At 39.2% G+C, this 14,814-nt stretch overlaps 1 protein-coding gene across 3 annotated transcripts in view; it reads right to left on the bottom strand.

Moving 5' to 3' along the window:
- ahcyl2b (adenosylhomocysteinase like 2b) overlaps positions 1-14,814 on the bottom strand; it is a 45,831-nt gene that overhangs the window by 16,246 nt on the left and 14,771 nt on the right. Inside the window, exon 1 of one of the 3 annotated variants that reach the window (XM_008401092.2) lies at positions 3,215-4,178. The exons of the other annotated variants lie outside the window; for them this stretch is intronic. Within the exon in view, the coding sequence (XP_008399314.1) occupies positions 3,215-3,322 (108 nt within the window). The 5' untranslated portion in view covers positions 3,323-4,178. Of the gene's footprint in view, positions 1-3,214; positions 4,179-14,814 lie in introns of those variants that run through there. 3 annotated transcript variants of the gene reach the window in all.

Genomic DNA, 14,814 nt, shown 5'->3' with positions numbered 1-14,814 from the left:
GGGGGGGGGGGGGGAAGAGCTAGCGTGAGTTGAAGCGCGTTTCCATATCAAGCGTGCTGCCCCAGGGAAAGCTGGGATGTAAGAACATTTCCTCCTGATTTATATACAGAGACATCCTTTGACTCTACGCAATGACACACATGCAGAGAAACTCAAGTCACGATTCACATGCCCTCACATTACCCGTTACCACACGTACGCAGAGCCCATGCTCAATCAGCACCGGCCCAACACATGTCCAGCTTTGCCTCAGCCGTGATGCTCCAGCAATGCTTTTTAACCGCGGATGGTATGCAGAGTGATCTGCAAAGAGCACTCTGCGCCGAAGCAATCCCAGTTCCTCCGATATGGTCCGATAGTCACAGCAGAGAGGCCTGGGACACTGATACCAGGAGAGACCAGGCAATGAATGATGGGCTTAGTAACAGATTAAACCCTGATTATTTGACACAGACGGGGGAGAGTACATCAGCAATTACATTCAAAACTTTCCACTGTTTTTTTTTTTTCTTCCCCGCTGCAGAAACTGGACGACGGCCAAAATGGAAAGTTTCGGCCGTCCTCAAAACACTTAGTTTGTTTTCCATTTATAGTTTATAGCATTTTTGACATTCCGTTATAAACTGAGCGGTATATTCCAATTGCTGCTTCCCTCAGTTGCATAACTGCGCTCTGTTGCTCGTGTAGACCAAACCAGGACGCAATTTGGAAACCCAATGATCACTCGGTGATGGAGGTCAAATAAGCTCCATTTACACAGACGGCAAAGCGATCGCTCCCATCGACCCAGTCCTTTAACAGGGTTATCCCGTCTGCCTGTGTTCAGATTCCAGTTTTGTATTCAGATCAAATTAACGATAGTTCATACCCAAAATAACTTGGCTTTTGTATAAACTTATAAAGTCGAACCTGCATATACAACACTTCCACCAGTTTATGCTTTTCACTCCATTTTACCAGCAGTAACAAACTTCCTTTAGAATTAAGCACCAATGGATTGGTAATGTATATCATTAGGCTAAATATAGCCATTAATTTCTAAAATATTAAAGGATTAACTGTAATTAATTAAGAAAAGGAAAATTAATAAGTCCGCCTTGTTGGTTTTTTTCCCAAATTTTGCTTTTTCAAGGTGCCAAAAATAGCATCAGTCATTCCCTGAGGGGGAAGTATGATTACATCGAAGGCTCACAGCAAGGGGAGGTTCTGCTCTATTTCTGAACAAAGCCATTACTGGGTCAGTGGTCTATGTTTAATTGGGAGTGTGAAGTAATTTGTCAGTTCTTTATGGCTTTCATTTATTTGTTTTCTTTTGTTTTAACCGCCTTAAGGGTTTTGCTTCCTTTTAAGTTTTTAAAATCCTTTACTGCTAATGTGCTAGCATGTTCAGCAGTGGAGCAGAAAAATAAGCTTAACAAGTTGGCACAAGGCTCTAAGAATAAAAAGACTCGCCTTCTGTTTTTGTAATATCTTTGGCCAAACAGTTCAATTATAAAACAATGACATGCAGATGTGGTCAACTGTGAATAAGGGCAAGAAGATATGGATATTTTACACACTTTGAACACCTCTAGCAATGTCCGTTTTATCACATCATTTAATCTTTATGTCTCCAAATCAATTTTCTCCCATCTTTGAGTTGTCTGGTCAGGTTTACTTGACCTGAATCTAAATTACAATTTAGATCTTTTACCAGACCACAGAAAAGTAGTGAGTCACAGTTTAAATTACATACATACTGGATTTTCTTGAAATCTGCATTTGTTTTGAAATGACTCCAAAAGCCTTCCCTCAATTTGTGTAGAGCCACAATTTTTCATATGTGATCTTTACAAAGTTCCCAAATTTCCTCAATACGCCAAGTTTCAGGCAATCCACAAAGAACCATTAAAACTAGAGATGTGCCAATCAGGTTTTTTCCTCCTGATATCGATCACCCATGAGGGCCGATCACTGATACCGATCACATAATTTATTTATTTATTTTTAAATCATAAACACTACCGGTTACATTATGTGGAAAAAGGAACCATGAATTCACCTTAATTTAGACAAAAACTTGTTTTTAATATCTTTTTACAAGAAAACTAAACAAAACAGGCATTGTGTAAATTGTACTGCTATCAATAATACTATCTTTAACAGACTGATAACATATGAAGGATCTGAAGAGGCTAAATAATGCAAAGAGCCAAAATAAAACCTCTCAACATTGCCAAAAAAATTCAARTATAAAACTTAACATTCAAAGGCAAATACAGGTTCCATTACAATAAACAATCCAGAGTTACTGAATGAAAACTTCCTGATAGCATGGCGGCTAGCTGATTACTGCTAGTTCTGAGTGGCTGTTTCTGACTGAGCGGAGTAATCATGCAGAGCAGGGATGAAATCAATTTTTTTTTTTGAAATTATCTGTCTCATGTTAGGACAGCAAAAGTTTTAATACGCATGTAAAATTTATTTTTTTAGGTTAGATGCTGCAGCTTTAAACAGAGGTTCGGTGTGAGAGTCACTACCAGGTGGAGCAGAAGCGGCGCTCCGTCTGTGAACTATTACTACCTGTAGCGCGTAGCAGCGGTTCAACAGCGAGAGCAGAACCCGCGTCTTACATTGCAGCTCGAAGACTTAAATAATTTTGCGGGTTATTTGTTTAGCTTTCTGACCGTCATGTTAATCCGGGTGAGTGTTTGTAGCTGTGCGCTGCTTTACCTGCTATCTGATCCTCCATATGTCTTTTTTACTGCAGTGAGCCTCGATGTAGCCAAACTCCGTCAAGWATRRCATTGKTTTTATRTCGTATTAGCTTCGTTGTGTTGATGCATTTTGACGTGCTTCAATTTTCCGCCGCAACACGCAAACTTTCCCATTCACTCAGTGCGTTATAGTTCCACATCGCTTAGGATTTGTTGCCAAGCGATGGAGCTTAGGACCTTAGCCCTGGCCCCTGACTTGACGTACCTTCCTCCGGGGGAAAGAGGGGTGGGGCGATTTATGTTTTTGCATCCACTTGAATAATGTGTAGTTGCGCCACTGTTCACACTTCCAGAAGCCCAAAGACATTTCATGACTTCATAACTATTGCAACAGGCAGCATCTCTTCACCGTTCCACCCTGGAGGTCATTCAGCTTATTCTTATTATTTCACGAATGAATGAACTTTTCACCAGTTTGTAAAACCAGTTTGCATGCCAAGGTGCTAGATTTTACATACCTTTGGATATAGAAGTGGGACTGTGGTGTATCTCAGCTTGTATGCCCAATTTTGACCCAGTTTAGGGAACATAAACATCTCTTTCAAAGCTCTGCAGTTTTCAGGCATGAGCAGCTACGCTCTCCATGTGCCAGGAGCTACTGGTTAGGCCTGACTAATAGGAAGTGAAGCAGACAGATGGATGCGTGGGGGATAAGGGGTGTGGGGGCTTGTTTCAGGCTTTGTGAGGCCTCTTTTGTGAGGCAGCACTTTTTGCACATAATGTCGCCTCTTTGTTCGCAAGCACCGCTTCAGAACGCGGCTGCATTCCTCTTCGTCCTGCGTGGCGAGTTCAGTGATAATGTTTCATGATCCTCATGTATCTCAACACCGGGGTCAACGAAGTGCACGCACACACACAACAACCTGGTTGCCGCCCACTTGTTAAACTGAAACTATGGTGGCTTCCAATAAGCTAGAGCCCTAGAATCCCCCCCTTTCCCCACCTTCACTGCTCATTTCTTTGCTCCAGGGAGCTGAAACTTGCTGTAGGGGGATTTTGATGGAAAGATGTGTAACTCAATCAGCTGCAACGACGAGCCAGGAAATCTAACAGGGAAGTCAGAGATGTAGATGTGTGTAGGAGGTTCAGGGAAGCACACACACAGTAACTGCGCCAGTACTAGCGACTCTCTTTACGTTTTCTTTCAAATGGTTCGTCTCCAGCTACCGCCGCAACCAATGTGTCGCCTGCGCTGTGTGAGGCACACCGACCGCTTCAAAGCCTGTACAGAACATTCTGCTGCTTTCTTTTTTTTTTTTTTTATTATCTTTTTTTAGGCCGCTAAATTTTTCCTCCAAGTGCAGACACCAGCAAATGACAGGATACTAGAGCAAAGATTATAAAGAGTTTGCCGCCTCCTTCCTTCTGTCTGTCTGCACCCAATCCGCTTTGACGGAAGACTCGCGCATAGGATTCGCCCACTTTTTCTGTAAAAAAAAAAAAAAAAAAGTTTAAATAAGTTTTACAGCAGTTCAAGGTTCCTTATAGTTAAACTTGATTTCAGCAGGTTGGCTTAACAACACACCACTGCATTCAACGTTCTGAACAATTTGCATCTGTAGCTTTTTCACATTTTGACGTTTCCAACACACACTTAATCATTTTGGAATCTGATGCGAGTGTGACATATTTTTTACAACTTAAAACATAATGAAACCATTATTCGATTGTGAGTTAATTTCAGCATAAATGCTGCTGTGCTACCGCCGAGGTTTGTTAGGTGACATTAGTGAACAAACAGCATCATGAAGACCTGGAAAACACAACAGGGTTTCTTGGAGCGAACATAGTTTAATGAATTTAAGATATTTTAAGGTTTTAATTTAAGATTTTTTAAGGATGCGCAGACACCCCGTCAGAGAGAAAGCAAGTTAGGTTATAAAACAATAACCCAAGCTTTGAATGTCTCACAGAGCTCTGTTCAATCATTCATCAGAAAACAGAAAGAGTGTGACACAACTGCAAACATACTAAAGCACGGCCATAAACCTCTTCTGATAGATAAGGGAAGAAGGTTAAATTAGTTCAAGGCATCCAAAAAGCCCATTGTAACACTGAAGGCGCTGCAGAGATCCTTAAGTTTATGTTGGTGAATTGTTGATCGAACATCCTTTAATCTACAGCTATACCAGTTCTCTCAATGGACTTTGCATATCAGGAACATCTCTTTGACCTTTGCACCCTTGCGTGAGGTGCAGAACATTTTAAATAATGAGTTGCAGCAGATCAAATCTACCAATATTCAACAAAAGTGTAGCAGAAAAAGAACCCAAGGAGGATATGTATTCCTAGTAGACAACTCAAACTATACAATTAGAGCTTCTCAGTGTTTCTTCTAGTGACATTCTCTGTTTTCATATCAATAAATAAAAACTACACGTTTTTTGTGCATGCAAATAATTGTAAAAATCAGTGTGTGTGTGTGTGTGTGATTTTTAAAGCATTTCTTAACAGGCGTTTATGACTCCACCCAGATTTATTTTTGTACCACTTACAGCTGGATTTTTATGCCCTTACCCTGTCAAGTGGTCAGACTTCTATTTTTATTTTGAAAAATGTTATGGCGTCCTCTAAACCCGAGATCAAATGTTCTGTTGGAGCCACTAAAATTAACTAAATCTGGATTGTGATTTGCTGACGCAGGCCGAGAGAAACTAACTGGAGTAAAGTACCGACGGTCCATTCACCGAGCGGTCCCAAGTGGCACGGATAAAGATGGTTTGGGAGGTGTGAACTGACGCCTGGCTGTAGTGGGTAGTGCTGATATTTACACAGAAAGAGAAAGAGACAGATAGAGATAGAGATGGAGAGAGAGAACACGCAGTCTGCTGTGTTTAGGAACACAATAAGACTGTGAGGAAGACAGACAGAGGAAGTCTCGGGTTTATTTTCAGAAGTCTCCGCCACCATTTGGAAAGCACTACAGAGTGATTTGACATCAGATTAACAGGCTGAGCTGAACCAAGAGGGGACATAAAGGAAGAAGAAGTGCTGTGGCATTCGAGGTAATTTCAGGGCATAGTGGAAATAGCGACCTAAATGCAGATTTGATGAGCAAAGGCAGCCAAGAATTACTCACCTGTGCTACTTTCTGTAACAGAGGTTGGTAGTTCTGGTCATTGAAGGCCTTGTACTGCATGTTTTAGATGCTCCATCAAACTTCCATAAAATAACATTTAGGCTTGGTAATATACTTTCAGATTTACTAGCTCCTTAAATTGTGGGGGTATTATACATTTTTCGAGCATATCATAGCACAATCAAGTAACCAAGTCACCTTAAAGTTGTTCTAAAAATGCTGCATATCAAGCATAACTCAAAATAAAATTGACTTCGAAATTTGACACTGAAATTGGGCCTCCGTCCTGCTCTTTCCAACACTTCGTCTTCAGATCGCTCTCACAACAACGCTTCTCCAACAAGCCATTTACAAACGTTCTTAGGAGAGTTGCACTGAGAAGTAGTTCATATGAAGAGGTCAGAGTCACAGTTCCTCTGGGTGTTTGATGGGTGCTGCTGCCGCTAGTCTAGAGGAACTGAATGGATGAAGGGGAAAGGGTGCTCTGTGGAAAAGATGGCGCTTTGTGAGAGCAAGTGTTTTGGCAATCTTGAATGAGATTCAATGATTTCTCAAACATGTTTAAAAAAGAAAATCAAATCAATCAAAGCAACATTCAGGCATGATTTTTATGAAAGAATTGCATTATAAAGTAACAAAGCACTTTAAAAATTACATTTTACATAATGCCCACCTTTTAAGAGTGAATTTTTTAACTCCAAGTTTTAAAGGAAAGTTAAAAACAAAATCAAAGCTTTAGACATATTTTCCTTCCACACAATTTTCCATCAATATGCCCAGTTGCAACTGATTTGTCACTTTGTGAATGTATTTTAGTGAAAAAATACCCACTACGGTGAATAATAAGTCTGTTACCGTAGGAAAAAAGGGGCTGAACAGAACAAGAAAACCATGGAATTTATGGTATTATTAAATATTATTTTCATCAGTCCTCTCTCTCGCCTCCATTTATGATGCTTTCAATTCTCTCTGAGGCTTTCAGCTACTTAGGCGCCATCTTCCCTGTCAGGTTTGGTGGCGTGAGCCTCCGTCCAACAGGCTGGATATATAAAAGTGTGACAACAAGGTGTGAATTTGTGACACTTTAGAGCAGCCAACACTGCATTCCACAGAGCTCCCGCAACCTCACAAAATGTCTTTTTTAATGGTAAAACATCAGAGTCAACAGGTGAAGTTAAATACATAACAGGTAATGCTTAATCTTATTGACCATCTGCTAAACGTATTTGCTGGACATACGATAATGTAACATTAATGAAGGACAGTGTAGTATTACTTGAGGTAATGCATGTCGTTAACGCTATGCGCGCACTCATGAGCTCGTGTTTGCTGAAGTGACTCACAAACGATCCGGCGCCTGACGGAAAGACGGCCACACGTCCCTCCTTTAATGTTTTAGAGACACGAAGACACTCCAGAGCAAACCCAAGAGCAGCAATTCTCCTATAGACTCAACCCAAGATGATATTTGAATAGCTATGATAATGATCCAAGCCGTTTAATACACAAGCAAGTTAGGCTTGCTTTAGCTCACCAGGATGACGTCACTTAAATAAAAACCTACGACGGGCCTGAATGCACGGCAACTAAAGGCTTCCATTCAAATTCGGATCTTCCATTCAAATTCGGATATTTTCAAAGTGCTTTGAAAATATTTATAAATTACTTCTTTATCTAGATGACTGGAATTCTGGTCAGAACCACCGCAGTTCATTTACAATCCAAACCGTTTAAATGTTTTCAGTTTGGAGTGGCAGTTGTGGCTTTCATGCCATAACCACCATAAAATAATCTGAGATTAATGCTCCATTGGTCTGATTTTAATTGCACACTGGACTGCAATGTTGTGACGGGAGGAGATCTGTATCTCCAGACCACATAAAAAACAACAGCCAAGGCCGTTATGCTGTACAGTACATGTCTAATGTGATGCTTCTCGTGATAGTCCGAGCCTACTTCTGATTGGCTGATCAGTACCTCATCACGACTCCTCTACCTGAGGGGCTCAGATGGGATGAATCAACCTTTCAGGTTTTTGTGTGACGTTACATAGTACTTCATTGTTTATTCAAATATTGAACACAAGCTCATCATTTAGTAACTTTCTTTAAGGACGTTTCGGCATCATATTCATCAAAGTTTCTGAAGTGAGGAACCAGAAGACATTCCAACACCATAACAACAACAAAAAACTTAACATAACGGCTGCAACTCTCAGAATGACCTTTGAAATTGAAGTTGACCATTCCTTTCAGCTCAGCAGAGGCTGCTTTGGTAAAAAACTAACCAGGCCACGTTTTTCCAAGGTAACTTTTGCAAGAAAGTTACATGTAGGGCTGAAATGATTAATCAGATTAATCATGAACCGATTATTGAAATAATTGTCAACCAATTTAGTAACTGATTAATCGTTAACTGGATAATACAAACTCAAGTAATTTGCTGAAAAAAAAAAAAACACCCCAGCATATTCAGTTTTATTTAACCAAATCTGTAGAAAATATATATACATTTTGTAAAAAAAAAATGTGTAGATATGATAAAATTCACTTAAGTAATGGTATGTTACTGCATTAAAAAACTGAATTGTTTAATGTATTTTTATAATTGTATTAAAAAGGCTTACGTGGCTAAATGAAAAATCCGCAGTGTGACAAAAATTTTTTTACCGATTAATCAATTAATCGTCAGAATAATCGACTAGCCCTAGCTACATGCTAAGAAACTTGAAAGAAATCTGGAAGAAAATAGTTAGAATTACATCCAACTATAAACCCAACCAGAATGTTTGGTTGATCCAAGTCGTGTACTGCTATGGGATGAAAAAAAAAATACATGTTGCAGTTTGCGAAAGTACTCAAACAAAAACTTTAAGAAACAAAAATTTTCGGGAGCACATATTTTAGTCATATAGAACTAAAACTCAAGTGTTTGGCCATAATGATTGTCATTTCATGTGAAGGATAAAGTGGCCCAAACCAAAAAGGTGTGTACGAGGAAGTCTGCTTACAAATGTGACTCAGTTCTACCAGTTTGGTAAGATTTAAAGGGATAAAACTCCAGTAAATGACGGTGAGAAGCTTGTGGGAGGAAACCTAAAATGTTTGACCAGGTTGTCATTCAGCTTAGAAGGAATGTTAATCAATACCAAGGAAATGATGAAGGTTTTTTTTTCTCTCAAAAAAAAAAAAAAAAAAAAAAAAAAAAAAAAAGTGGACAGAAGTTACTGTAGTACAGTAACCAATTGTGAAACTAGCAACAAATGCTACATAAGTTTCTGATTATTTCTGGGTTTGTTTTTTCTTTAAGTCAAAGGACATAATGTTAATATCAATTGGGTCAGTTCATTCCAGGAAAGCTTGGCTTTCAAGATATTTTTAATTCGCGGCTGCAGGAGAAATTTAAAAATAACCCGCAATTGTGTTTTGAGCTGAAACAAAAGGTTGACGTCCGAGCACGACCGCAATAAATCTATATCCTTTTAACTCTAAATGGATGCCTTAAAGCACCCATAGAAAAGAATGGTCAATTACTCACTTAAACATCCAGGGGCTTCATGTCCCATCTGCTTATTTAAACACCACGACATTATGCAAGGATGCTCTAAAAGCCACTAGAAATACTAGAAAATCCCTGCTTGGGTGGAAACGCTTTAGGACAGAATCCAGCAGAGCTGGTTGGACACATTCAGACCAGCTGAGCAGCAAAAAGACCCGCAGCACAAAGCAAGCATCCCATCTTGGCAGTGTAAAAAAAAAATAATAATCTGAAACCCCCAGTGGGGGAAAGGGAAACGAAAACAAACAGACACAGATGCAGCTACGATGTGATATGATGCTGCAAGGTGTTTCCCGTGACCCAGTATTGGCAGAGGCAGGGTGGACTAATTCAGGAAACTGCTCTTTCAAAAAAAAAAACACAACCAAAACGTTTTACTTGGTTTCCCTCCGTGGTGTCGGTGTCTACCTCCAGAGACTGAACATGCTGCTCCGACATGCTCTGGTATTTATCAATGAAGCTCAAATAAACGGTTTTAGATGACTTAGAAATGTTTTTTTTCTCTTAAAATAAACAGAGAAAATTGAGAAGATCTAAAAGGAAACAGTAACAAGAGGGGCAGCAGTCAGTGTTGGACCACTGAATTTGAATTGATATTCAAAAGATTAAACTCTGATTCTGGATAAAGTCAAAAGGTTTCAGAACGACTAGGAATGAGAAAATCAAATTTGTTTACTATTAAATGATACTTTATGCCAATATTCGTTGTCTGTACAATGTAAAAACAGCAGAGCCTGAACAGTGGTTTTAATTACAGACAGGCTCATATTCAGTTATTGATAGTGCATCCCCAAGAGGGTTGAACAAGGAAGGAAAAAATTAAATCAGGTACTCAACAGTTCAGGTTAAAACTTGGCATTAAACACAGGAGTTGTGCAAACAATGGACATCGTTCACACTCACACTAAGGCTGACAAGTTGTTAAAGCTTTATTCATTTTCTGTAATTTGATAGCAATTGTAGAGAAAACCCTGATAATGAAAACCTTTCAAAATTAGCTTAATGTGCCGTGTAACATCAAAACACAGACATTTTTTTTTTACATTAAAAAGAACCAAGTTGGAAAATATAACTGCTTCCTGGTTTGATCATCCCAAAAAAATTCTATTTTCTTACTTTCCTAAAGTATATTAAATTACTACAGGATAATTCAAACAAGAAAAGGAAGTTCTGCTTGTAAAATGATCCACAGTCATCTGCGTGAGACTGTGTGTTCAGCTGCAACAATCAGGGACAAGCAGACTTTTATAATAAAAAGGAATGAAAAACAAGTGCAAATGTCTTCACAGCTGTGATTCCTGCTGGTTTTCTGTGCAAATATCTTCCATCTAGCTTTCCCCCCTCCCTACAATCAAAATTTGGCTTGTGAAATGGCACATTTTTAAACCACTGTGGCATGCACCAGCAGGATGAAAGTTGATGTGGTAAATTACTAAACAAGTAACCAATAGTGAGTTAGTTGATGCCACTCACCTTGCTTAGCAGGTCATAAAACACTGAGCAGCTAAAGTTTTCCTACATCCCCAGAATGCTGAGCGGATCAGTGAAATTATATGTTCTTTCAGATGTATTATCGATTGATATTGATCAAGAGTCTATCGTGTTAAAGTCCTAACAGCAAAAAAAGTTCAGAATCACATCCGTAGTTCACTATTAAAGGACAACAACACTAATGATAACCACTTCATCTGCTTTAAAGACTCTTGTTTATAGACCAGCACAAAAAGCTCCACAGAGGACATGGTCACTCAACTTCTCATATATTCCAAGCGAAGAGCCATCCCATGAAGGACAACCTGAATGTTTGTGCCACAGATACAAGGCCCCCCAACAGGCGATAAAATTGAGTCCAGTTGAGATGACAAGCCCATGCATTTTAAAGCATTCCTGTGTATGAGTAAAGCCCCACAAACCAAATAAAGGAGAACATGAAAAGAGTGGCCAGAAGGAGGGGGAGAGAGAATTGTAATTTTCCACCTCTGTTTAAAATCTTCAGTCACTTACACAACATGTATGCCTCTCAGCCACATTAAAAAAAAAGAAAGAAAAAAAAAGGCGCTGTGTTTAATCTAGTTTCCTAACACAGAATCAGTGGACAAACAAGCTGAGAGAACCGTGGCTATACGAGTACATGTTGTACTGGGTCACACGTCTCTGTCGATAATTGCTTGCTTGTTTTAGTCCTAGTTGACAAGAGCAACATCAAGTGCTTGCACCCCATCATTTGTTGAAAAAAAAAAAACAAAAAAAAACCTACACAGTCAGTCTAAACAGATCCAGATCCAGAGCCAGCTGGGCCACCAGCAAGCAGAAACAAGATTGTGCAAGAAGATGCTGGACGACAAGATACAGGTGCTATAGATGGTCGAACGAGAAAATCAGTTCATACGGACAAAGCAACAGCTAACCACTCTTCTTTGACAAACTAGGAAGCTGACAAAAGCTCCGTTTCAGTGCAGTGCAATTACATGAGATTAGCCGACAAAGTTAAAAGTAGACCAGACAGGCTGAGTGGAAGGATGAGTGCTCCAGAATCAAAATGCCAATGGACTCTTAATAGCTCTGTGTTTGGATGGTGTTAGCCAAAAAGCCTGGAAATGGAGTGATAGCAGTTAAAAGCCTAACGCCACAGACAAAAATCACAAAGTATCCAGAAAGCTAAATCCTAAAAGAGCTTCTGTCAGACTGTCTCTAATCTGAGACTGAGACTTTAAATGGGGAGTGAAGCCAACGGGAGGCAGGTCAGAAAGTGAGACAGATCATCATAATCAATATCACACTGTAAAAAGACGAACATCATGGCCAAACTGTGTGCATGAAACTGGGTATTGATCTAATTTAAAGAACTTAGGGTTAGGGGCCTGTTGCAATAATATCTCCAATACAATGTTCCCACATTATGATAAATTTCTATACTCAAGAGTTTCCTATACATTTATGGGTGGGCATATTGGACAGAAAGATGGTGTGATGGATATTTGACAGATGGATGGAAGGGTAGATAGATGCGTGGCTAATATATGGATGGATGGGTAGCTAATCAACAAATGATGGCTGTATGGATAGAAGGATTATATGGATAAAAGAAGAGTGAATAATGGACAATAGGATGAATGGATGGATGATTACATAGAGGAACACCCTTCCACATAGAGGAAGTGGAAGGGTGGATCAATGGACAAATGGATGAATAAATGGAAAGAACTTTTAGGGAATGGGAAAAGAGATGTCATAAAACAACTATGTCACCATCTGCTCCTTATCCCGTTTGTCCAAATATGAGAAAAACCAAACTCCCTCACACACTGAAGTGAAGTTACAAAAAAGCTGCACCCGTGACACCGGCCACCATTGGAAATGGTACCACTCACTTCAATTTACCTAATTATTCACTTTAAATTTAGTCCCTACCAACTGGTTTAGCTTAATTATCTTGATATTTTCCTAATTATTTTTGCTCAGTTTCTCAATCCAAGTCACGTAGTATACAAATTACTCCTGGTGCGCAAATAAATCTCAGTAATGCGCCACCTTTTTCTAAAAACATACTAGCCAGTGGCAGCAAGGTGCTCAACAGACCCACTGACGTAAAAGCGTATTTTCGGGACATCTTGTTACCTGCGCACTCGGCCTTGGTAACAAGACCTTTAGTTGCTCCAATCTTTTAGGCCTGCAGGAGGGTTTCACAAGACAAAACAGCAGACGTCTTGTTCTTTAGCTCTCTGCCACAGTGCTCTGTGGAGGACTTATTCAGGCTTTCTTTTTATGTTGGTCACGTCAGCCTCTCCCTCCCTCTACTTGAACTAAAAGTAGCAAGCAGACAGCTAATTTTGACTGTGTTTTTTACAACCTCTCGGATGCCACATCCAACACTGGTTAGGTCGTTTCAAGTTTTTCCAAATGCTATTTCTGGTTTACCATTTTTGTGTTTGTGAAACAAAAATAATAATACATCATCAGAGACAGTATTGAGAGACAGAGCTTGTATTGTTTTAAATCTGATTCCGTTTCAAAAAACAAGGGTTTCCTTAATTGGAATCTTCTATAATGCATTTTAATTTAAAACCTTGCCCACTGGTCGGAGTAGAAAGTATTCTGCATTCACTTCGTTCACCTCTAAGTTAGTAATGGGCTGTTTAAGGTAGTGGTACCCAAACTTTTTGCCATGGGGGTGAAAATCATTTAATTGAAAGCACATGCAGGTCAATAATTGTGGCTGTAGGTTACTCCAAAATTAAGATGAACGCAACAACTTTGGTAATAAATGGGATTTCTTTGCACTTTATATATTTTTAGATGTAAAAAAAAAAGATGAAAAAAAGGTGAAAAAGCGTCCCTCTGCATCAACAAACAATATTTTGTGTTGCCGACACAAATAGTACCACCTAAAACCATAACTAAATCTACTGACCATTAATCTATTTGTATTGTCTACAGCATCTTAAAATCAAACTAAATCTTCCCAACTGTAATAAGACTACAACAATCAAAACAATTTTATTTAGCAACAGTGTAAATAGCTATTGATTTTCTATTTAAATAAAAGTAATTCCATTATGTTATACTAGAGTAACCAGACAAATGGCTTCTGCAGTCAAGTTGCATTATTGAGGCATAAAACACAAAATTGTAAAAGGTTGTCAGCCGTAACTCCCACTACTCTAAGTATTTGCACAAAACACAACATCCATTTTATATCTTCTCTTTTTTAATATAAAATAATGTGAAGAAAATGTCCTTTTTACCAGCAGTCTATTATAACAAGACTGTTTTGCCTTTTATTATCCTACAAAATCCAGAAAAATATGTATGTTGATGTATTATACTGAGAGACTCTCATACCACCCCATGCATACCCTCAGTGTGCGACTGTGAAGGTCAGAGGCAGTCTGAGTAAAAAGTGAGGTCAAAGTTTAGTGAATTACATTTCTATAGAAGAAGCAAAACTGTTTTTGTTTCTGGAGTTGGAAGTAACACAAATGGGAAGCTATGATGCACACAACCAAACAGACTCTGGGAAATCTTCCAAGCAGAGACAATGTCCCTGAACTAAGACCAGAGAAAAAAGACCAGACACGTTGCTGGACATAAACGTAAACGAGTGCAGGACTTTGGCAAAAACACACTTGGCAGTCAATAAAAAGACTCCATTGCTAGAGCTCTCACACAGAAAGGGAAAAACAACAACCTGCATGCCTCCATGTTGAAGAGCAGCACTGGGAGGCAACAGTGATCCTGCTGTTATTACCCTGACCTGACATTTACCCTCACAAAGCAAATGTGGCGCTACATTCCAAAGAGGGCTACATACAACAAGTACCTCATGTATAAAAAGGGTTTATGCGGCAGCCATTATGAGTAATTGCACAATCCAGGACGGGTTGATATCTGAATACCCGAACCAATAAAGGGAATCGTAGA

Source organism: Poecilia reticulata, linkage group LG23, assembly GCF_000633615.1.
Source record: "Poecilia reticulata strain Guanapo linkage group LG23, Guppy_female_1.0+MT, whole genome shotgun sequence".
NCBI lineage: Eukaryota > Metazoa > Chordata > Actinopteri > Cyprinodontiformes > Poeciliidae > Poecilia > Poecilia reticulata.
The sequence above is the reverse complement of the archived record's forward strand: the minus strand, read 5'-3'. Positions and strand labels throughout refer to the sequence as shown.